Consider the following 23253-nt stretch of genomic DNA (forward strand, 5'->3'; position numbering starts at 1 on the left):
GGCCTCCCTTACTCCTGGTACGGGCCGGCCTCCCTTACTCCTGGTACGGGCCGGCCTCCCTTACTCCTGGTACGGGCCGGCCTCCCTTACTCCTGGTACGGGCCGGCCTCCCTTACTCCTGGTACGGGCCGGCCTCCCTTACTCCTGGTACGGGCCGGCCTCCCTTACTCCTGGTACGGGCCGGCCTCCCTTACTCCTGGTACGGGCCGGCCTCCCTTACTCCTCGTACGGGCCGGCCTCCCTTACTCCTCGTACGGGCCGGCCTCCCTTACTCCTCGTACGGGCCGGCCTCCCTTACTCCTCGTACGGGCCGGCCTCCCTTACTCCTGGTACGGGCCGGCCTCCCTTACTCCTCGTACGGGCCGGCCTCCCTTACTCCTCGTACGGGCCGGCCTCCCTTACTCCTCGTACGGGCCGGCCTCCCTTACTCCTCGTACGGGCCGGCCTCCCTTACTCCTCGTACGGGCCGGCCTCCCTTACTCCTCGTACGGGCCGGCCTGCATTTCTTGTAATAATCTAGTTGCCGCCTTTTGAACTGACTCTTAAGTTCTGAATGTCCTTTTTAAAATGTGGAGCCCAAAACTCTATTCCATATTCCAGATGTGGCTTTACAAGTGATTTATAGAGGGGTAACAATACGTTGGGATCCCGGGATCTAATCTCTCTTTTTAAACACCCTAGAATCTTGTTTGCTTTAGCAGCTGCTGCCTGACATTGAGTGCTGCTGCTCAGCTTATTTGTAATGATTATCCCCCGGTCTTTCTCCTGTTCTGTAGTCCCGAGTTTACTTCCATGTAATGTATACGCAGCTATAGGATTACTCCGTCCTAGGTGCATTACTTTACATTTATCAACATTAAATCTCATTTGCCAAGTATCTGCCCATTCTGACATCTTATCCAGATCTTTTTGTAATATTGTACTATCCAGGTCAGTTTTTAATATCCTACATAGTTTGGTGTCATCAGCAAAGACTGACACTTTACTATCAATCCCATCCACAAGGTCATTAATAAAGAGATTAAAAAGGATCGGTCCCAGCACGGATCCCTGCGGTCCGCACTGCTCCCAGTACGGATCCCTGCGGCCCGCACTGCTCCCAGTACAGATCCCTGCGGCCCGCACTGCTCCCAGTACGGATCCCTGCGGTCCGCACTGCTCCCAGCACGGATCCCTGCGGTCCGCACTGCTCCCAGCACGGATCCCTGCAGTCCGCACTGCTCCCAGTACGGATCCCTGCGGTCTCCACTGCTGACTATAGCCCATTTAGAGAATATACTATTTTGACTACTCCCTTTTTTTTCTTTTTTCCCTTTTTTAGCCAATTCCTTACCCAGTTGCATATAGTTTCCCCTAGTCCTTGCTTCTGAAGCTTTAGTATAAGGCTATTATGTGGTACAGTATCAAATGCCTTTCCAAAGTCCAAATAAATCCCCTCAGTTGCATTACCAATATCCAGGTCTGCACTTACCCCCTCATAGAACCCCAACAGGTTGGTTAGACACGACTTGTCTTTCATGAATCCATGCTGTCTGTCAGTTATTATATTATTTTCTGTAATATATTTTTGCATGTCATCCCTTAAAATGCCCTCAAAAAGTTTGCACACCACTGATGTCAGGCTTACTGGACGGTAGTTGCCTGTATCCACCCCCTTACCTTTCTTAAATATCGGTACCACATCAGCAATTGTCCAATCCTGAGGCACCAACCCTGTTACAAGCGAGTCTAAGAAGATGAGATACAGCGGTCTGTCAATTACTGATCTCAATTCCCTCAGTATCTGTGGATGAATTTCATCTGGCCCGAGGGATTTGTCAATGTGTAATTTACTCAGACGTAGGCGTACTTCTTCTTGTGTTAAATTAATTATATCGGGTGGTGAAGTATGATTTGTGACTTGTTGAATGATCCCTGGAACAGTCAGTTCCTTGGTGAACACTGATGAAAAGTGCCTGTTTTAATACCTCAGTCTTTGCTTTGTCCTCTATAATTAACTTATTATATTTTAAGGGGCTGATACTATCCTTTGTTTTTCTTTGGCACTAATGTATTTATAAAATGTATTTTGCATCTGCAACATAGCTCTGGGAAAGTGACAAGGCCGCTGCCTCCAAATGCTCTAAAAGACCAAGGGAGAGAGAGAATCTTGCTTTGCAGGAGCATGTGCCGCTCTTCGACTGCAGCTTCTGAATTGTCACCGTGTGTGGTGCGCACACTGTCAGGATTCCTGGTGTTGCCGATGCAAGCGAGAGGTTACATGACCACCTGTATGCAGGTTGCATTTTTGTGGTCTTGTTCCAACTAGATGTTTCTTACTTCTCTCAATGCACCTCCATTAAGAGATGCTGCACAGGTCTAGTCGTCAGGTGACCACAAGTATGAACATTTGATACATGTACGAATGTGACCTCTCGCTTGCACCGGCAACACCAGGAATCCTGACAGTGTGCGCACCACCAGCTGTTATAATTCAGGAGTCTGCAGTCACATAGAATGACTATTGTGTCCAGCCTCAATCACCCCCTGTAAAATACTGTGAGTAATGTGATAGTCACTGGTACAAGACAAAAACCACAACCCTGATACATTGTGCATGTTACATGTGAGTGGACGCACATTTTGTTTGCCTTTATTTCTAATACTTTTTTTAATTTTTTGGTTCTATAGGAGAAATTTGCTCTCATGGCTGAAAAGGCCTATGTAATGGAAAGCATGGCGTACCTCACTGCAGGCATGATGGACAGACCAGGCTTCCCCGACTGCTCAGTTGAAGCCGCCATGGTTAAGGTAAGTTTCAAATATGACGATCCCTTTTCGTCTCATAAATTACTGCTTCCAAAAAAACCCAAAAAACATCACTGATCATTACTGGATCTGCTGCAAGTTGTGTTGGGGGGAATTGTGCGACCTCTCATTCATTAGCACTTCATATAGTAAATCATCGATTACAGTAGACGACGGTGAGACCTGTGGTTTCAGAACAGCCGGCTGGAATAAGGTGCGCCAATGTTATAAAGAGGTGCAAACCTAACTTCTCAGCATGTGACATGGGGTGCACCGGCAAGGGTTAATGTCTCATCTCCCTCAATCCAGCACTCAACCTCTGTCATAGGCTATAAAGCGATCATAAATCGCCCCCGACACAGCCCGCAGACCCAGACCCGACACACAACACGCTGCCACTGCCACTCATCAAGCCCACGGGGTTATGAGTTCCCGGAATATACTACTGTCTGACAATGAACCGCTGTCATTGATCACCCCAGACACAGCCCGCATACCCCGACACACAACACGCTGCCACTGCCACTCATGAAGCCCACGGGGTTATGAGTTCCCGGAATATACTACTGTCTGACAATGAACCGCTGTCATAGATCGCCCCAGACACAGCCCGCAGACCCAGACACACAACACGCTGCCACCACTCATCAAGCCCACGGGGTTATGAGTTCCCGGAATATACTACTGTCTGACAATGAACCGCTGTCATAGATCGCCCCAGACACAGCCCGCATACCCCGACGCACAACACGCTGCCACTGCCACTCATCAAGCCCACGGGGTTATGAGTTCCCGGAATACTCTACTGTCTGACAATGAACCGCTGTCATAGATCGCCCGCGACACAGCCCTCAGACCCCGACGCACAACACGCTGCCACCACTCATCAAGCCCACGGGGTTATGATATGCATAATAGTTGTAAAATAAAAAGAGAGAAATAACAGAAACTCCTAAATGTTAGCGTTTTCTGCTGTTATCTTGGAGGAGGAGGAGGAGATTAATTCGGGGTCACAGCCGGCGTAGTCGGGCCCCGCGTGTGAACTACTTTCTTTCTTGCAGCCCAGCTTTTTATAAGCCTGGTTCTGGGCTCCTGTATCCAGGACGGCCTAGATTATAAATGACAATTGCTGGTCTGTGACTGGCCCACAGGCTAATATAGGGGCAAGTTACATAGTTTGTGTCCCCAACCACCTCCATTCACATAGTAACTAGCTATCCAGCTACAATGACCCACTGCCCCCACATACACTCACGAAGTCGAGGTGTCTCAGTCCACACCTCTGTATTCTCATCCCCCCCCCCTCGGTTCTGAATTCCTGTAATCAGAGTAACCAGCAGTTATGGCGTTCCCGAGTTACCGCCTCACTAGTGATGTCACTGATGATATAACCTCCCGTGCGCTAATAAAGATTATGGCGGTATAAGCCTTCAATGTCGGCGTTCTGCCGCCCGTTGGACAAAGCCTCATTCACAAATTGCACCTTTTTTTTTTTTTCGGGCACAACTTATAATTGTATATGAATTCTCATGTTTAATCTTCCTTTGACGTCTCCACTGATATAAAGAATCTACTCCTCGTGCTTGTTTGTTGTTAGGTGTTCAGCTCTGAAGGTGCGTGGCAGTGTGTCAGCGAGGCGCTGCAGATCCTCGGGGGCCTGGGCTATATGAAGGACTATCCATATGAACGCTATCTGCGGGACAGTCGCATTCTTCTCATTTTTGAGGTGCGTTTGGATTGTTGGATCCGGATTATTGTAGCGTCATTGTACAGTATACGGAGGGGCCGTCTCCCCTTTATTAGATGGTTGAAATCACTAAATACTTGTAAGAACAAGAAACTTTGTAACTTCTTATTAAAAAGCCTTTCTGTTCTCGAGATCGGAGGGATAATTTATAGTTGTACCACTTGTTGTCAAGGTTACCGGCCACCTGCAAGGTGACTTCTGTCCTAGGCGAGGGCCTGGAAGGCAGGGGAGCGGCGCGCTCCTGAAGACATGCTGGAGGGCCCGAGTATGCCGTCATTCAGGGCCCTTAGTATATACAATGTGTGCAGAGAGCGTCTCACTCGCTCAAGTTCTTTGCTCTTGTACTCGGCCCAATGGAAGGTTTCTTGTTTTTTCTTGCTTTTTTCTTCTATACTCCGCGTTGTTAGCGTCATCCGCTGATTATTATATACACACTGTACATTGTCATTCTGAATTATCCTTGTTCCAGGGAACAAATGAAATCCTGCGCATGTATATCGCCCTCACCGGGATGCAGCACGCGGGGAAGATATTAACCGGGAAGATAAAGTAAGTGAAAGAATACTGGGGTTCAACTGGACAACCCCTCCCCCCTCTCCATGGGATCCATAACTCATTGATTGGGCGTCTGACTGCTGCCACTGAGCCGCACTTCTTATCCTGATTGGGCACTTAAATTCTCGTTATAAAATAGTTTGGCCGGTCGGACGCCCAATCGCTGCTCCAGTCATTCCCTATGGAGCTGCCAGAAAAAGCCAAGCTCAGCAGCCCCATAGAGAATGAATGGAGCGGAGGTGGAACATGTCAGTGCCACCAGATTCTATTACGGGGATTAAGGTTCACCAATCTGCTGATTGCTGCAGGTCCCAGCGCTCAGATCCCATTGATTTATACCAGCTCATCCATCCTGTGGATAGGTGACAAGGATTGGACCAGGGAAATCCAGTCTGGCTCTACTGTACGTTTCAGGAGACTGCTCCCTTCCTCAGGACCAAACAGGCATAAGTTACATCAAATTTCAGAGATGCAGTCTCCTGAAACGCGTAGACCTGTGCAAGAATAAAAAGTTTACATTAATCCAAGATTTCATCAGTGATCTTTGGCGCGGTTTACAAAGCCCCTTTCTACAATTTCTCTCTGCTTTCTCCTGTTACAAACAGATCTGCTGCTGACCCATCTAATGTCATTGTAGACATGACTGGGTCCGCGGTGCGGATGGTGATGGAGCTACCAGGAATCACGTGCACATGGACTACTTCTTGTGCTGTCCATTGCGCCCAGCGTCTTACACTAATCTCTAATCTTCTGCACATAAAACATTTTCATGCATTTTTTTTTTTAAAGATGGGGGAAATCCTTTAAGTAAAACTTGATGCTAAATCTGAGCTGTGGCTCGTCCACGCCGCGCTCGTTTACACCGCGCTCGTTTACGCCGCGCTCGTCCATGCTGTGCTCGTCCACGCCGCGCTCGTTTACACCGCGCTCGTTTACGCCGCGCTCGTCCATGCTGCGCTTGTCCATGCTGTGCTGTAAAATGTGTAACACCACAGTCTTCTTTCTCAGGGAGCTGAGGAAGGGGAGCCTTTCCGTGGCCTTGGAACTTATCGGTAAAAAATTAGGCAGCACTTTCAGGAGGAAAATCAATTTAGGTTTAACTGGAAAAGATGGAGTCGTGCACCCAAGCCTTGAAGTAAGTGATTTGTAAAATGCTGTAAGTTTTGATGATGGGGGCTTATCGCCTCGCAGACTGTCTATCTTGATTGAAATTGTCTCTCCAGTAAAGGAGACAAACTCTAGCACAGCGCCACCTATTGGAAGTAGCGATCCTAAAAGTCACAAGTGGATTTTCGACAATCCTTTGCAATATGACTCAGGATATATAAGCCAGATCAGAATCCCAATTTGCAGACACGGTGTTTCGGGGTGCTTGCCCCTCGTCAGTGCAAAGTATGGGGGTGTCTGATCTGGCTCATGAGAAAGCTATGTGGGGACCACGGGGGAACACTATTCTCCTTAAGGAGACTTTGCAAGCCAGTCTGGCTGCCAGGTAAGGGGACTTATAGCTGCAATGCCCCTCTGGGAAATATTCAAATTGTCTCTCCAGTAAAGGAGACAAACTCTAGCACAGCGCCACCTATTGGAAGTAGCGATCCTAAAAGTCACAAGTGGATTTTCGACAATCCTTTGCAATATGACTCAGGATATATAAGCCAGATCAGAATCCCAATTTGCAGACACGGTGTTTCGGGGTGCTTGCCCCTCGTCAGTGCAAAGTATGGGGGTGTCTGATCTGGCTCATGAGAAAGCTATGTGGGGACCACGGGGGAACACTATTCTCCTTAAGGAGACTTTGCAAGCCAGTCTGGCTGCCAGGTAAGGGGACTTATAGCTGCAATGCCCCTCTGGGAAATATTCAAATTGTCTCTCCAGTAAAGGAGACAAACTCTAGCACAGCGCCACCTATTGGAAGTAGCGATCCTAAAAGTCACAAGTGGATTTTCGACAATCCTTTGCAATATGACTCAGGATATATAAGCCAGATCAGAATCCCAATTTGCAGACACGGTGTTTCGGGGTGCTTGCCCCTCGTCAGTGCAAAGTATGGGGGTGTCTGATCTGGCTCATGAGAAAGCTATGTGGGGACCACGGGGGAACACTATTCTCCTTAAGGAGACTTTGCAAGCCAGTCTGGCTGCCAGGTAAGGGGACTTATAGCTGCAATGCCCCTCTGGGAAATATTCAAATTGTCTCTCCAGTAAAGGAGACAAACTCTAGCACAGCGCCACCTATTGGAAGTAGCGATCCTAAAAGTCACAAGTGGATTTTCGACAATCCTTTGCAATATGACTCAGGATATATAAGCCAGATCAGAATCCCAATTTGCAGACACGGTGTTTCGGGGTGCTTGCCCCTCGTCAGTGCAAAGTATGGGGGTGTCTGATCTGGCTCATGAGAAAGCTATGTGGGGACCACGGGGGAACACTATTCTCCTTAAGGAGACTTTGCAAGCCAGTCTGGCTGCCAGGTAAGGGGACTTATAGCTGCAATGCCCCTCTGGGAAATATTCAAATTGTCTCTCCAGTAAAGGAGACAAACTCTAGCACAGCGCCACCTATTGGAAGTAGCGATCCTAAAAGTCACAAGTGGATTTTCGACAATCCTTTGCAATATGACTCAGGATATATAAGCCAGATCAGAATCCCAATTTGCAGACACGGTGTTTCGGGGTGCTTGCCCCTCGTCAGTGCAAAGTATGGGGGTGTCTGATCTGGCTCATGAGAAAGCTATGTGGGGACCACGGGGGAACACTATTCTCCTTAAGGAGACTTTGCAAGCCAGTCTGGCTGCCAGGTAAGGGGACTTATAGCTGCAATGCCCCTCTGGGAAATATTCAAATTGTCTCTCCAGTAAAGGAGACAAACTCTAGCACAGCGCCACCTATTGGAAGTAGCGATCCTAAAAGTCACAAGTGGATTTTCGACAATCCTTTGCAATATGACTCAGGATATATAAGCCAGATCAGAATCCCAATTTGCAGACACGGTGTTTCGGGGTGCTTGCCCCTCGTCAGTGCAAAGTATGGGGGTGTCTGATCTGGCTCATGAGAAAGCTATGTGGGGACCACGGGGGAACACTATTCTCCTTAAGGAGACTTTGCAAGCCAGTCTGGCTGCCAGGTAAGGGGACTTATAGCTGCAATGCCCCTCTGGGAAATATTCAAATTGTCTCTCCAGTAAAGGAGACAAACTCTAGCACAGCGCCACCTATTGGAAGTAGCGATCCTAAAAGTCACAAGTGGATTTTCGACAATCCTTTGCAATATGACTCAGGATATCTTGATTGAGGAACCGTTCTCACCGGTGTCATCACTGCAAGAACACAAATCACCAAGTATAACTGTGTACAATAAGCCTACAGTGGCGCTGTACAGTTTGTGAACCCTGAGAATTGTCCATATTTCTGCATAAACTTAGCCTAAAACTACATCAGACATTTACATAAGTGATAAAAGTAGAAGAAAATAAGACACGAGAACAATATGTGACGTTGTCTTTTTTTTATTGAGGAACATTCTCCAATCTCACGTGTCTGAGTGGCCAAAGTATGAGAAGCTTTATTGATTAGCAGAAACCACCAGATCCTCATGTCACCCTCAGTCTATGGATTACAATCGGGTGGGAGTGGGTGACCTATTTATTAAAAGAACGGGATTGTAACGTGGCCCAAGGCAGAAGTCGTGGTCAATGTCTTAATTCTCAATATCTGGGCTCTGGTCCATGTGTGTGACTATGGCTCCTATACCTCACCACTTGCTTGTCTTCCTCCTAGGGGACGCTCTTAGAGATGATTACAGTGTCCACAGCTGAGCGCAACCTTTTGATGACAAAGGACCCCTCCACCACTGTGTAACACTGGGTCCAGACCTATAAGGCTCCTTTCACATTGCGTTCTGATCTTTATTCAGTGGTCCTGTCAGGGCCTCTTTCCGAACCCCCCTCACAAAACTGGTTTAGAACGTAAGCACCAACGGGGCCATTGACTATAATGGTGCAGGTGGAGTCACCACCAGTAGTAGATTGCGTCTGAGTGTCCGCCTCCAGGAAGCGTATGCTCCCGGAATGGTACGCGGTAGAGCACACGGTGACTCAATCATTATAGTCAGTGGCCCCGTCAGACACATACGTTCAAAACCCCCAAAACATGTTGCGGATGGAAGCCCCAATGGGACCACTGAACGGAGATCAGAACGCAATGTGAAAACTTCCTTGCACAACTCCTAAATTGCCTGTTGCCAATCCTCAACTGAACTGCTCACTTCAACTGTCCCTCTGTAGCAGTTACCTAGATGACATCTCCATGTCCTGACGGAGGGAAGGAGGTTGTCACTCAGGATTTTACGGTACATGGCTCCATCTATTGTCCCATTGATGCGGAGAAGTAGTCATGTGCCCTTAGCAGAGAGACGCCCCCAAAACATAATGTTTCCCCCTCCATGCTTGACAGTGGGGACGGTATTCTTTGGGTCATAGGCAGCATTTCTCCCCCTACAAACACGGCGATTTAAGGCCAAAGAGCTGAATTTTTGTCTCCTCTGACCACAACACCTTCTCCCAATCACTCTCAGAATCATCCAGGTGATCATTGCAAACTTCAGACGGGCCGGCTGCACATGGGCCTTCTTCAGACGGGCCGGCTGAACATGGCCCTTCTTCAGACGGGCCGGCTGCACATGGGCCTTCTTCAGACGGGCCGGCTGCACATGGGCCTTCTTTAGATGGGCCGGCTGCACATGGGCCTTCTTCAGACGGGCCGGCTGCACATGGGCCTTCTTCAGACGGGCCGGCTGCACATGGGCCTTCTTCAGACGGGCTGGCTACACATGGGCCGTCTTGAGCAGTGGGACTTTGCGTGCACTGCAGGATTTTAAGCCATTACGGCATAATGTGATACCACTGGTTTTCTTGGTGACACTGGTCCCAGCTGCCTTGAGATCATTAACAAGTTACCCCCGTGTAGTTTTAGGCTGATCTCTCACCTTCCTCATGATCCTGGAGACCCCACGAGGTGAGACTTTGCACGGAGCCCCAGGTCGATGGCAATTGACACTCATTTTGTATTTCTTCCATTTTCTTACTATTGCACCAGCAGTTTCTCCTTCTCACCCAGCGTCTTACTTATCATCTTGTCCATTCCAGCCTTGTGCAGGTCTATGGTCTTGTCCCTGACATCCTTAGAAAGCTCTGTGGTCGCCCATGTTGTAGAGGTTAGAGTCTGATTAATGGAGTCTGTGGACAGGAGTCTTTATACAGGGGACAATGTAAGAGCCGTCTGTAATGCAGGGAACGAGGGGATTAGGAGCGTCTAATGTCTGTAGCCAGAACTCTTAATTGTTGGGAGGGGATCAAATACTTATTTCTTTCTGCAAAATGCGAATATATTTATACAATGTGCTTTTCTGTATTTTAATTTGGATATTCTATCTCTCACTGTTAACATTAACCTACCCTTAAAATTAAAGACTGTTCACGTCTTTGTCAGTGGGAAACTTACAAAATCAGCAAGGGATCCAATACTTATTTCCTACACTGTGTGTGTACATGTGTGTGTATATATGTGTGTGTGTGTATATATAATATATATATATATATAATAAAAATATATTTAAATATTTCTTTTTTTGACAGTGGGGACGGTATATAATATATAAAATATTATTTTTTTTTAGGAACTTTTTCCTCTATTTTCTTGTGTCGTTTATAAACTCATGAATCGTTTTTTTTTTTCTTCATATTTTAAACACTGTAAATAGTTATTGAGCTAGAAACATTATTACAAGCACTGAGTCGCGCCGTTGACCTGGACACTGACGGGACCCAGTCAGGCATGGTTGCTCCAGACCTCCTTTAATGCTCATGCTTTGTGCTATTCTGCCTCCCGTGCGCCATTCTGCCTCCCGTGCGCCATTCTGCCTCCCGCGTGCCACTCTGCCTCCCGCGTGCCACTCTGCCTCCCGCGTGCCACTCTGCCTCCCGCGTGCCACTCTGCCTCCCGCGTGCCACTCTGCCTCCCGCGCGCCACTCTGCCTCCCGCGCGCCACTCTGCCTCCCGCGCGCCACTCTGCCTCCCGTGCGCCATCCTGCCTGGGGTCGGGCAGCACAGCTCAGTTCTGCCCGGTGTTGAGTTTCTGCGTTGATCCAGTGGGGATCGCTCACGTGTCCCATTCTGGTTATGAAGACCCGTGGATGATCCCAGACTTGTCTGATTGTCTCAGCGGATCTCGATGCCTGAAGCAAAAATAACAGGCGCTTCACAAATGCTGTGATTTCTTCTCTGAACACTCTGAGATTTCATTAACAGGTTTTCACTTATTGAATTGTACAGGAAAGTGCAAATAAACTGGAGGAGAACACGTATTATTTTGGCAGCACGGTGGAAAGTCTGTTGTACCGGTTTGGAAAGGTAGGTAGTTAATTTTCCCTATTCCTATTTTTCACGATTGATAGAGGACACTGATCTGACTTTTTATCAGGTTATTGGGTGTTTAAGGCCTTATTCACACATCAGTGTGTCAGTATTGCATCCGTATTTGATCTGTATCTCATCCATATTTCTAAACTAGATTCTGGGGTCGTCCGAAAACAAAGAAAAACAAAGCTGTGAATCTTTCAGAGATGGTTTTCTCTGCAGTTTTCACTTGGCTGAATTACTAGAGATGGGGATAGTATTTGTGTTGGGATCGTTCTTACCAAACATCGAGGACTAGTCCAGTATTCGTCACCACTGACTCACATTAGGCTCGTTACTTGTGATGAATACTGGAATAATACTTTGGGATTTGTTACGAATAATCCGAACACGAACAGTCCCTATTATCCATCTCTATTAGTTACTGATGGAATACTAACCAAATACTGACATTTGACTAAGGCCTAAGGCTGTGTCCGCACTTTGCTTTTTTTCATGCTTTTCTGCTGCGTTTTGAACTGCAGCGTTTTCATGCCATAATGCATGCGTTTTGATTTCCAGCAAAGTCTATGGGAAATGGGCATTTCTAGTCCGCACTTTGCAGTTCAAAACGCTCCGTTTAATTTACATAATTTTGGGCAAAAACTCCGCGTTCAAAGAAGCAGCATGTAATTGTTTTTGCCATTTGGGCTGCGTTTTGCTAACATTGAAGTCAATGAGAAGTTGTAAAAAGCAACAAACATCAAAATTCCAGCGTTTTACCTGCTTTTTAGCTGGAGAAATCATGCGTTTATGACCTCAGAATAATGGAATGATATGTCCCTTTACACACACACATAGTCCGACAAATTATTGAAAAATATTAATTGCTATTTTAGCCATAAATAGTATAAAACCGCTATATTTATATGAAATATAACTATTTTCGTTAAGATTTCAATAATTATGTGTTTTTCTTCGGCGCTCTATTGGGAGACCCAGACGATTGGGTGTATAGCACTGCCTCCGGAGGCCACACAAAGCAATTACACTAAAAAGTGTAAGGCCCCTCCCCTTCTGGCTATACACCCCCAGTGGGATCACTGGCTCACCAGTTTTCTGCTTTGTGCGAAGGAGGTCAGACATCCACGCATAGCTCCACTGTTTGTAGTCAGCAGTAGCTGCTGGCTATATCGGATGGAAGAAAAGAGGGCCCATACTAGGGCCCCCAGCATGCTCCCTTCTCACCCGCGGTGGTGCTTGTAAGGTTGAGGTACCTATTGCTGGTACAGAGGCTGGAGCCCACATGCTGCTTTCCTTCCACATCCCCTGGAGGGCTCTGTGGAAGTGGGATCTTACCGGCCCCCAAGCCCTGGGGCCGGGCTCCATCCACAGACCCAGAGAACCTGCTGGATTTGGAGCGGGAGTGCCGTTCAGGGACAAGGCCCTGCAACTTTCAGGTACTCTGTGTCCCCGGCAGGCACGGACACTCTCAGGGCTTGCTGAGCGTTATAGTGCGCCGGGGACAGTAGCGCTGTGCGCTGGGGTTAGGTCACTGCAGCTTTGCTGAGTGACGTTACATGTTGGGAACTACTGCGCCGACCGCTCCTGGAGCGGCGGCGCAGCTGCGACTTGTGGTGCGCCGGGGACTTTGCGCCGACCGCGCTTTTACGGCGGCGGCGCTTCTAAATTTAGCCCCCGGCTTCTGCGGCCTAGCGCCGCTTCGTTCCCGCCCCCACCCTGTCAATCAGGGTAGGGGAGAGACGCTGCTCAATAGGCAGCGCCGAGGGCTGGAGCTTTATTTACATGCTCCAGCCCTCTCACTAGGCACAGTGGGAAGCAGGCTTCCCGCTCTGCGTCTGTATACGCCCAGGGCCCGCCCCCCCTCTCCACAAGGACGCCGGCAGCCATTACACATGCGGTCTGGCTGGGGAGAGGCAGCAGGCTCTGGGAGACCCAGACTAAAGGGATTTCGGCGCCCACACACCGCTCCTAAGCGGGCGGTAAGCAGCACTTAGTGCTGGCCCCACTAGTGCCTCAGTGTTATATTAGGGTACTTTTTTCTTGGTACCATATATATATATATATATATATATATATATATATATATATATAGTTGCACTGTAAGGTCGCTTCTTGGCTGGACACCCTGTACTTTTCTGAGGAAGCAGCAACATGTCTTCTGCAAAACGCAAAGGTGCCAGGGCACGGGCTGTGTACACTGTTTGTACTGCATGTGGGGCTAATCTACCAGCAGGCTCCAACGACTCTCATTGTGTGCAATGTTCAGTCCCAGTGGCACTTCGTCAGCCAGAGCCTATTGTGGTGATAGCCCAGGCAGAGACGCCTGTGAACCCTGCCCCGGTGACGGGGACAGACTTTGCAGTTTTTGCTGATAAAATGTCTGTGACTATGACAAAAATCCTGGAGACCTTGCAGGCCAGGCCAGTTACTCAGACCATGGACACTGCTGTGTCTATGCTCTCCGGTCCCCCTCAGTTGGAACTAATCCGTGCTCCAAGGGGGTCTCAAGCATCACAGGCTGAAGTCTCTGACTCAGATGACAGTCCCAGGCAGCCTAAGCGAGCTCGCTGGGAAAGACCCTCCACGTCATCACACTGCTCAGGGTCTCAACTAGAAGAGTCTCTCTGTGATGAGACTGAGGACGGGGATCAGGATTCTAATCCTGAGGCCCCTCTCAATCTGGATGCCCCTGATGGTGACGCCATGGTTAATGACCTTATATCGGCAATTAATAGACTGTTGGATATTTCTCCCCCAGCCCCTTCTGCAGAGGAGGCAGCTGCACAGCAGGAGAAGTTCCATTTCCTGTATCCCAAGCGTAAATTAAGTGCTTTTTTGGACCACTCTGACTTCAGAGAATCCATCCAGAAACACGACGCTCATCCAGACAAGCGTTTCTCTAAACGTTCTAAGGATACCCGTTATCCTTTTCCCTCTGAGGTGGCCAAACGCTGGACCCAGTGTCCAAAGGTGGATCCCCCAATTTCCAAGCTTGCGGCTAGATCCATAGTCGCAGTAGAGGATGGCGCTTCACTTAAAGATGCCAACGACAGACAGATGGACCTTTGGTTGAAGTCTGTCTATGAAGCTATCGGCGCGTCGTTTGCTCCAGCATTCGCGGCCGTGTGGGCACTCCAAGCTATTTCAGCTGGTTTAGCACAGGTGGATGCTATCATACATCCAGCAGTGCCGCAAGTGGCGTCCCTAACTTCGCAAATGTCTGCGTTTGCGACCTATGCTATCAATGCGGTCCTAGAATCTACGAGCCGTACCGCTATGGCGTCCGCCAATTCTGTGGTTTTGCGCAGAGCCTTGTGGTTAAAGGACTGGAAAGCAGATGCTGGTTCCAAAAAATGCTTAACCAGCTTGCCATTATCTAGAGACAGACTGTTTGGTGAGCCATTGGCTGAAATCATAAAACAGTCCAAGGGTAAGGACTCTTCCTTACCACAGCCCAGAGCAAGTAAACCTCAACAGAAAAAGTGGCAGTCGAGGTTTCGGTCCTTTCGAGGCTCGGGCAAGGCCCAATTCTCCTCGTCCAAAAGGACTCAGAAAGAACAAGGGAGCTCAGATTCCTGGCGGGCTCACTCACGCCCCAGGAAAGCAAATGGAGGAACCGCTTCCAAAGCGGCTACCTCATGACTTTCGGCCTCCTCCCTCCGCATCCTCGGTCGGTGGCAGGCTCTCCCGCTTTTGCGACATTTGGCTGTCACAGGTCAAAGACCGGTGGGTAACAGACATTTTGTCTCACGGGTACAGAATCGAGTTCAGTTCTCGGCCTCCACTCCGGTTCTTCAGAACCTCCCCACACCCCAACCGAGCAGATGCCCTGCTGCAGGCGGTGGACTCTCTAAGAGAAGAAGGAGTCGTGGTCCCTGTCCCCCCTCGGGAACGGGGGCGAGGATTTTACTCCAATCTTTTTGTGGTTCCAAAAAAGGACGGCTCCTTCCGTCCTGTTCTGGACCTAAAACTGCTCAACAAGCATGTGAGCGCCAGGCGGTTCCGGATGGAATCCCTCCGCTCAGTCATTGCCTCAATGTCTCAAGGAGATTTCCTAGCATCAATAGACATCAAAGATGCTTATCTCCACGTGCCGATTGCTACAGAGCACCAACGCTTTCTACGCTTCGTGATAGGAGACGACCATCTTCAGTTCGTAGCTCTGCCATTTGGTCTGGCGACAGCCCCTCGGGTGTTCACCAAGATCATGGCGGCAGTGGTAGCAGTCTTGCACTCTCACGGACACTCTGTGATCCCTTACTTGGACGATCTACTGGTCAAGGCACCCTCTCAAGAGGCATGCCAACTCAGCCTGAATTTTGCACTGGAGACTCTCCAGGCGTTCGGGTGGATCATCAACTTCCCGAAGTCAAATCTGTCACCGACCCAATCACTAACGTATCTTGGCATGGAGTTTCATACTCTCTCAGCGATAGTGAAGCTTCCGCTGAACAAGCAGCGGTCTCTACAAACGGGGGTGCAGGCTCTCCTTCAAAGTCAGTCGCACTCCTTAAGGCGCCTCATGCACTTCCTCGGGAAGATGGTGGCGGCAATAGAGGCGGTCCCGTTTGCGCAGTTTCATCTGCGTCCACTTCAATGGGACATTCTCCGCCAATGGGACGGGAAGTCAACATCCCTGGACAGGAAAGTCTCCCTTTCCCAGACGGCCAAAGACTCTCTGCAGTGGTGGCTTCTTCCCACCTCATTATCGCAGGGAAGATCCTTCCTACCACCGTCTTGGGCGGTGGTCACGACAGACGCGAGTCTGTCAGGGTGGGGAGCAGTCTTTCTCCACCACAGGGCTCAGGGTGCGTGGACTCAGCAGGAGTCCACCCTTCAGATCAATGTTCTGGAAATCAGAGCAGTGTATCTTGCCCTACTAGACTTCCAGCAGTGGCTGGAAGGAAGGCAGATCCGAATTCAGTCGGACAACTCCACAGCGGTGGCATACATCAACCACCAAGGGGGGACACGCAGTCGGCAAGCCTTCCAGGAAGTCCGGCGGATTCTGATGTGGGTGGAAGCCACAGCCTCCACCATATCCGCAGTTCACATCCCCGGCGTAGAAAACTGGGAAGCAGACTTCCTCAGTCGCCAGGGCATGGACGCAGGGGAATGGTCCCTTCACCCAGACGTGTTTCAGGAAATCTGTCGCCGCTGGGGGGTGCCGGACGTCGACCTAATGGCGTCACGGCACGACAACAAGGTCCCAACCTTCATGGCACGGTCTCGCGATCAAAGAGCGCTGGCGGCAGACGCCCTAGTGCAAGATTGGTCGCAGTTCCGGCTCCCTTATGTGTTTCCACCTCTGGCACTCTTGCCCAGAGTGCTACGCAAGATCAGATCCGATTGCAGCCGCGTCATACTTGTCGCCCCAGACTGGCCGAGGAGGGCGTGGTATCCGGATCTGTGGCAGCTCACGGTCGGCCAACCGTGGGCACTCCCAGACCGACCAGACTTACTGTCCCAAGGGCCGTTTTTCCATCGGAATTCTGCGGCCCTGAACCTGACTGTGTGGCCATTGAGTCCTGGCTCCTAGCGTCTTCAGGATTGTCCCAAGGGGTCGTTGCCACCATGAGACAGGCTAGGAAGCCCACGTCCGCTAAGATCTACCACAGAACGTGGAGGATATTCTTATCCTGGTGCTCTGCTCAGGGAGTGTCTCCCTGGCCATTTGCATTGCCTACCTTTCTTTCTTTCCTGCAATCTGGGTTAGAAAAAGGTTTGTCGCTCGGCTCCCTTAAAGGTCAGGTCTCGGCGCTATCCGTCTTTTTTCAGAGGCGCTTGGCACGCCTTTCTAAGGTGCGCACGTTCCTACAGGGGGTTTGCCATATCGTACCCCCGTACAAGCGGCCGTTAGATCCATGAGATCTGAACAGGGTACTAGTTGCCCTCCAGAAGCCGCCCTTCGAGCCCCTGAGGGAGGTTTCACTTTCTAGACTATCACAGAAAGTGGTTTTTCTGGTAGCGATCACATCTCTTCGGAGAGTGTCTGAGCTGGCAGCACTATCATCCAAGGCTCCCTTCCTGGTCTTCCACCAGGACAAGGTTGTGCTGCGCCCCATTCAGGAGTTTCTCCCGAAGGTGGTATCCTCTTTTCACCTTAATCAGGATATCTCTTTGCCTTCGTTTTGTCCTCATGCAGTTCATCGGTATGAGAAGGATTTACATTTGTTAGATCTGGTGAGAGCACTCAGAATCTACATTTCCCGCACGGCGCCCTTGCGCCGTTCGGATGCACTCTTTGTCCTTGTCGCTGGTAAGCGCAAAGGGTCGCAGGCTTCTAAAGCCACCCTGGCTCGATGGATCAAAGAACCAATTCTTGAAGCCTACCGTTCTGCTGGGCTTCCGGTTCCATCAGGGCTGAAGGCCCATTCTACCAGAGCCGTGGGTGCATCCTGGGCATTGCGACACCAGGCTACGGCTCAACAGGTGTGCCAGGCAGCTACCTGGTCGAGTCTGCACACTTTCACCAAACATTATCAGGTGCATACCTATGCTTCGGCGGACGCCAGCCTAGGTAGAAGAGTCCTGCAGGCGGCAGTTGCCTCCCCGTAGGGGAGGGCTGTCTTGCAGCTCTAACATGAGGTATTTCTTTACCCACCCAGGGACAGCTTTTGGACGTCCCAATCGTCTGGGTCTCCCAATAGAGCGCCGAAGAAGAAGGGAATTTTGTTACTTACCGTAAATTCCTTTTCTTCTAGCTCTTATTGGGAGACCCAGCACCTGCCCTGTTGTCCTTCGGGATTTTTGGTTGTTTGCGGGTACACATGTTGTTCATGTTGAACGGTTTTCAGTTCTCCGATGTTACTCGGAGAGAATTTGTTTAAACCAGTTATTGGCTTTCCTCCTTCTTGCTTTTGCACTAAAACTGGTGAGCCAGTGATCCCACGGGGGGTGTATAGCCAGAAGGGGAGGGGCCTTACACTTTTTAGTGTAATTGCTTTGTGTGGCCTCCGGAGGCAGTGCTATACACCCAATCGTCTGGGTCTCCCAATAAGAGCTAGAAGAAAAGGAATTTACGGTAAGTAACAAAATTCCCTTCGTTTGACTGTTTAAACTTTATTTAGCAGTGTCTTTATGTTCAAAACACATCTGTCTAAACGCAATGGAAAAGCATGTAAAAAGCGCTAAAACGCATGCGTATTTACCGCGATTCTGTGGTCAAAAGCAACTTTGCCAAAAGCAATTTCTGCGAGAGGATGCGTTTAGAACTGCAACTAGGACGACGCAAAGTGCGCACATAGCCTAAGACTAACTATTGTAGTGCCATGTAATTCTTCTTAAAGTGTTATCACCTAAAGGATAGGAGGTAACTTACACATCCTAAGAACACTCAGCGATCCCAAGATGGGGGCTCGGAAACCCCGAGAACAGAGCTCAGCAGCCATTAAAGCGACAGTGGACATGCTCGGCCTTCACTCTATATATTGTCTGTGGGACTGCGGATGACTGTGCTTGGCTGTTTCCAGCAGTCCCATACACAATTAAATCAAGTGGAGGTCAAGCAAGTTCATCTCCGCTGAATTCAAAACAGGGCTGCAGACCCCATTCTTAGAATTTTTGGTGGTCCCAGTGGTCTGATCCCAAGTGTCCTTTATAGTCATGGGCAAATTCACAGATATTCAGAATCGTCAAGACTAACCGGTCTTTAAAAAAAACAAACCAGTTTCGGCCCGCAATTGATCCCGGATATCTGGCCGGATGCCGATTCCCATATAAGTCTATGGGGACCAGAATCTGGTAAGTAAAACTGGTGGTAGAAGGGATAGGCGCAAGCGTACTATACTTAGGGAGGCTCCGTCGTGGCTGTACTTTGCTCCCACAGCCACTCATTCACTTCCGAGGCCGCTCGTTAGGCTCATGCATATGCACTGCTTTCCCGGTCCACTGCTGTCTGTGATTGGTTGCAGCCAGCCTGTCTGACAGCATGCCTGACCAATCACAGATATGTGCATCTGTCGTACAGTGAAAATATATAAATACAAAAATTGGTGTATTATGTATTATGTTACCTAGCACAGATAAAGCCACGGCTATAGGCTGCAGCCTCCAGCTGTGCACTTATCTTGGCTGTGTATCAAAATAAGAGGCACTGCATGCGGCTTTTTTTTTTTTACTTTTAATTTTTTAATTAATTTTAAAAAACAGACTTGCGGTCCCCCTAATTTTGATGCCCAGCCGTGAAGAAGCCCAACAGCTAGGGGCTGGTATTCTCAGACTGGGGATACTACTGGTTATCAGGCACCCCAGCCTAAAAGCAGCTTGCAGCCGCCTGGGATTGTCTTATCCATATGATGTGAGAAGCCCGGCGCTTTACCAGGCTCTTCCCGATTGCCACCGCACCAGGGCAATCAGGGAAAAGAGAGTTAATACCAGCCTACAGCTGCCACTAAGCCCTAGATTAGTAATGGGAGGCATCTGAGACTCCCCCCCCCATTGTTAATTTACTTTCACTTACAGATTAGTAAACACCGTGGGAACATCCAGCTGTAACCGCAACTAGCCTGAGTGACGTCATCATGGCTCAGTCTCTGCCTGAACCTCGGTGTTCAGTCATGTTCCATGATCGCGCACTGTGGCTTCGGTAATGTATCTGTAATCGTTGTGCGACCTTGAGTGGATAACATCGGACTTGGGGGTGCGTCTGACTGCAACCAATCACAGACGCCATTGGGCATATGCATGAGCCTAATGTGTGGCCCCAGAAGTGAATGGACGGCCACGGGAGGAGTTACAGCCGCGTCGGAGGCTCGGTATGTATAGTGCTGCTTGCGTTATTATTTATTTATATATATATTTTTTTTTTCTTTATTTCTCCTTTTTATTTTTTTGTATTACCCAGATACTTTTGAAACCACTCGGATCTGGACTTTTACATTCCGGGCCCGCCCATCACTAGTCCTTTATCCTAAGGATACTGCACATATCTACTATTTTTTTGTGAGGCATACCCATTTAGTTCATGGCACCACCATTATTGTATTTCCTATAGAGATCAGGTTCTGCACAATCTTCTACCTAATTGATGGTTTACTAAGAATTATTTTCAATGAAGAATTTGATTTCCATTATCGCTAATTCTGTGTTTTTCCAGACAATCGTGGATGAGCAGCTCGCACTGAAGCGAGTGGCAGATATTCTTATCAATCTATACGCCATGACAGCGGTGATATCCAGAGCGAGTCGCTCCATCAGTATTGGCCTGCGCAACCATGACCATGAAGTAGGTGTCCGCTGCGCTGTCCCACTCTATATGGGGTTATGGTTTTTCTATGTTTCAGCACTTTTTTTTTTTTTTTTCTTGCAAATTTTGGAACACGGCTCCATTTTTTATTCCAGTTTTTACACAGATGGGATGAGGCCATTTCTCCTGCAATGAACCATTACTAAGTAAAGATTGGCGTCAAGTCCAACAAACGTTGGCAGCTGGTCCATTGGGGTTCATTGCTAGGATCCCCCTCTATTGCTGGTTATTGTCTCTCTATTTATATGTACAATAGATGTAGAAATTGATTACTGTGTGGCGAGCCCGCATTATTCCTCGCACATGGTAGCTGATCTGATCAACCTACGTGCAGCCTACATGCGCGGGTGGATCGGAGATCAAGGCGGCTCAGTGGTTACCACGGTATGGTGGCTCAGTGGAATTTGTATGTTCTCCCCGTGTTTGTGGGTTTCCTCTGGGTTCTCCAGTTTCCTCGCAAACACCAAAGAATGTAGATTCAAAAAGGAGCCTCTGTTAGGAGTCTATAGACACTGAAATAGCCCGATATCCCAGATATTCTTTTATTGTCTTGAAAGAATGTAGAGCCCCAATGGGGACAGCGATAATCACGCCTGTAAAGCGCTGGGGAAATATGGTGCTACATAGGTGAGTACATAATATCATATTATTATACTGATGGAAAAATATAATATAAAAGCTCTGGTTTTTAGAAGGGTAGATAAAACAGAAAATTGCCCTGTGGTGAAGGGGTTAATGGCTTCGTAGCTGATACAGAGCTAAGTTGTATTGTTTCTGCACCATGCGACTGTTAATATTTAGTTTCTTTCTGCTATAGGTGCTGATCGCAAATATCTTCTGCTCGGAGGCTTATTTCAAGAACTGCTACATGATGGCTCAGCTGGGAAAATGTAAGAGCTGAAGCCTCAGATAAATGTCACATTATGGGAGATTTTCATGTATAACCGCTGCAGGAAAAAAGGAGCTAAGGACGCGACCGCCTGCGGCCAGAAAGTGACGATCACAACACTATGGAAACATAAAGCGCAGTAGGGTCTTATCCTGATAAATATGACGCTTGCAGGGATCTCTCGCTCTCCTTGTGAGGTCGCGCTGCCGACAACACAGAAGACATTTACTATTATGACCGCGGCTCCATGACCCAAGGGCCGGACAGTAACGGAATAAAGGGAAAAAACATGACCTCTGATCGTCCGCTGTCCTCAGCTATAGGTCTCTCACTGGTGACGCCCCCTTGTCACTTACAGTAATCTCTGGAGGCGGAGTCTCAGGGAGATCAGTGCCCCGCCCATAGATCTGAACAGCTTGTTTACAAAAAAATGTGGATTTCTCTGGAATAAGATATTGGACCACAGATATGTTGGTGTCATTGTATTCAGCTTCCTACGCCCTGCTGCCCATATGCTTGGTTTAGGGGGGGATTGAGCTGACTGACAGATTCCCTTTAAATTATAGCAGATTCATGGGGCCATGCGAGGCCATGTCTGCTTCTTACAAATTCTGCCCACTTGTGAGAAAATGTTGGCCCTACTGTAAGTCTCAAGACTTGGAACTTTTTGACAGTAAATCCAGGCGGCGAGCCCTCGGTATGTCTTAGCTTCTCTTGCCGTCCTTAATGCTTTGTCTTGCTGACTTTAGTAGCTCACCCCTTTTGTTAATCATTTCCACCCTGTTTAATCTTGTGTCTTCTTTCTTTTTTATTCAGATTGTCCAGAAAATCAAGATGATAGCATTAAGAAAATTGCAAAACACGTGCTAGAGAGCCGCTCGTACACGTGTTCTCACCCTCTGGACAGAACTTTCTGATTCCTGAGCGAGATGCTGCAGAACGTCCACATAGCTTTACACGAAGTGCTAGCATTGCCGGCGGGCAGGAGCCAATTGTAACTTTGTACAATTGTTCATAACTTTTCTACATCTGTGATAAAACTTGTAGTAAACAAGAAACACTTTATACCTTTTATTTAAGGAAACTAATAAAGAGCAATTGTGTTGTGCATGTGACGTCTGATGCTGGTATCAATTATGCACGTTCAGAACAGGAATCCAGTATCTTGTGTCACCACATTCGTATTAATCCTTCTGTCATTGACGTCACTAATTGTACAATGTGATTGTAGCAGCGCAGGCAGCGCCACGAGGAAACGAAGCATACGCTGACCCATGAAGTATCTCGCGTGCGTGAGAGTCTTACAATTCGTGTTGTGTACGACTGAGGGGTGTCAGAGCATACGGATAAGCCTGCATGATACGATTCATTGGCACACGCAGGACTAGCCGGCCGGACTGGAAAAATCTGCAGCACACGCTCAGGTTACTGGTACAATCGTACAATCTGCGTGTTCTGAACGGGCTGCCCAGCAATACGTCCGGATAACATCACCATCCGATCTCGCCATCACTAGTCATATTCCCTGATGAAGATGTCGGTGTGATAGCAAAATGCATTGCTTTGAGTTTATATAATTTTTTTTTTTTTTTTTACCTCTCGAACGACTTAGAT

General features: G+C 48.5%; 1 protein-coding gene across 1 annotated transcript in view; it reads left to right on the forward strand.

Moving 5' to 3' along the window:
- ACAD9 (acyl-CoA dehydrogenase family member 9) overlaps nucleotides 1-22749 on the forward strand; it is a 78188-nt gene extending 55439 nt beyond the window's left edge. The window contains exons 11-18 of the mRNA XM_075321246.1: nucleotides 2671-2790; nucleotides 4385-4513; nucleotides 5004-5083; nucleotides 6098-6224; nucleotides 11417-11494; nucleotides 20601-20729; nucleotides 21568-21640; nucleotides 22456-22749. Of these exons, the coding sequence (XP_075177361.1) occupies nucleotides 2671-2790; nucleotides 4385-4513; nucleotides 5004-5083; nucleotides 6098-6224; nucleotides 11417-11494; nucleotides 20601-20729; nucleotides 21568-21640; nucleotides 22456-22556 (837 nt within the window). The 3' untranslated portion in view covers nucleotides 22557-22749. The remainder of the gene's footprint in view (nucleotides 1-2670; nucleotides 2791-4384; nucleotides 4514-5003; nucleotides 5084-6097; nucleotides 6225-11416; nucleotides 11495-20600; nucleotides 20730-21567; nucleotides 21641-22455) is intronic.
- Nucleotides 22750-23253: the final 504 nt, after the last annotated feature.

Source organism: Anomaloglossus baeobatrachus, chromosome 8, assembly GCF_048569485.1.
Source record: "Anomaloglossus baeobatrachus isolate aAnoBae1 chromosome 8, aAnoBae1.hap1, whole genome shotgun sequence".
Lineage (NCBI taxonomy): Eukaryota > Metazoa > Chordata > Amphibia > Anura > Aromobatidae > Anomaloglossus > Anomaloglossus baeobatrachus.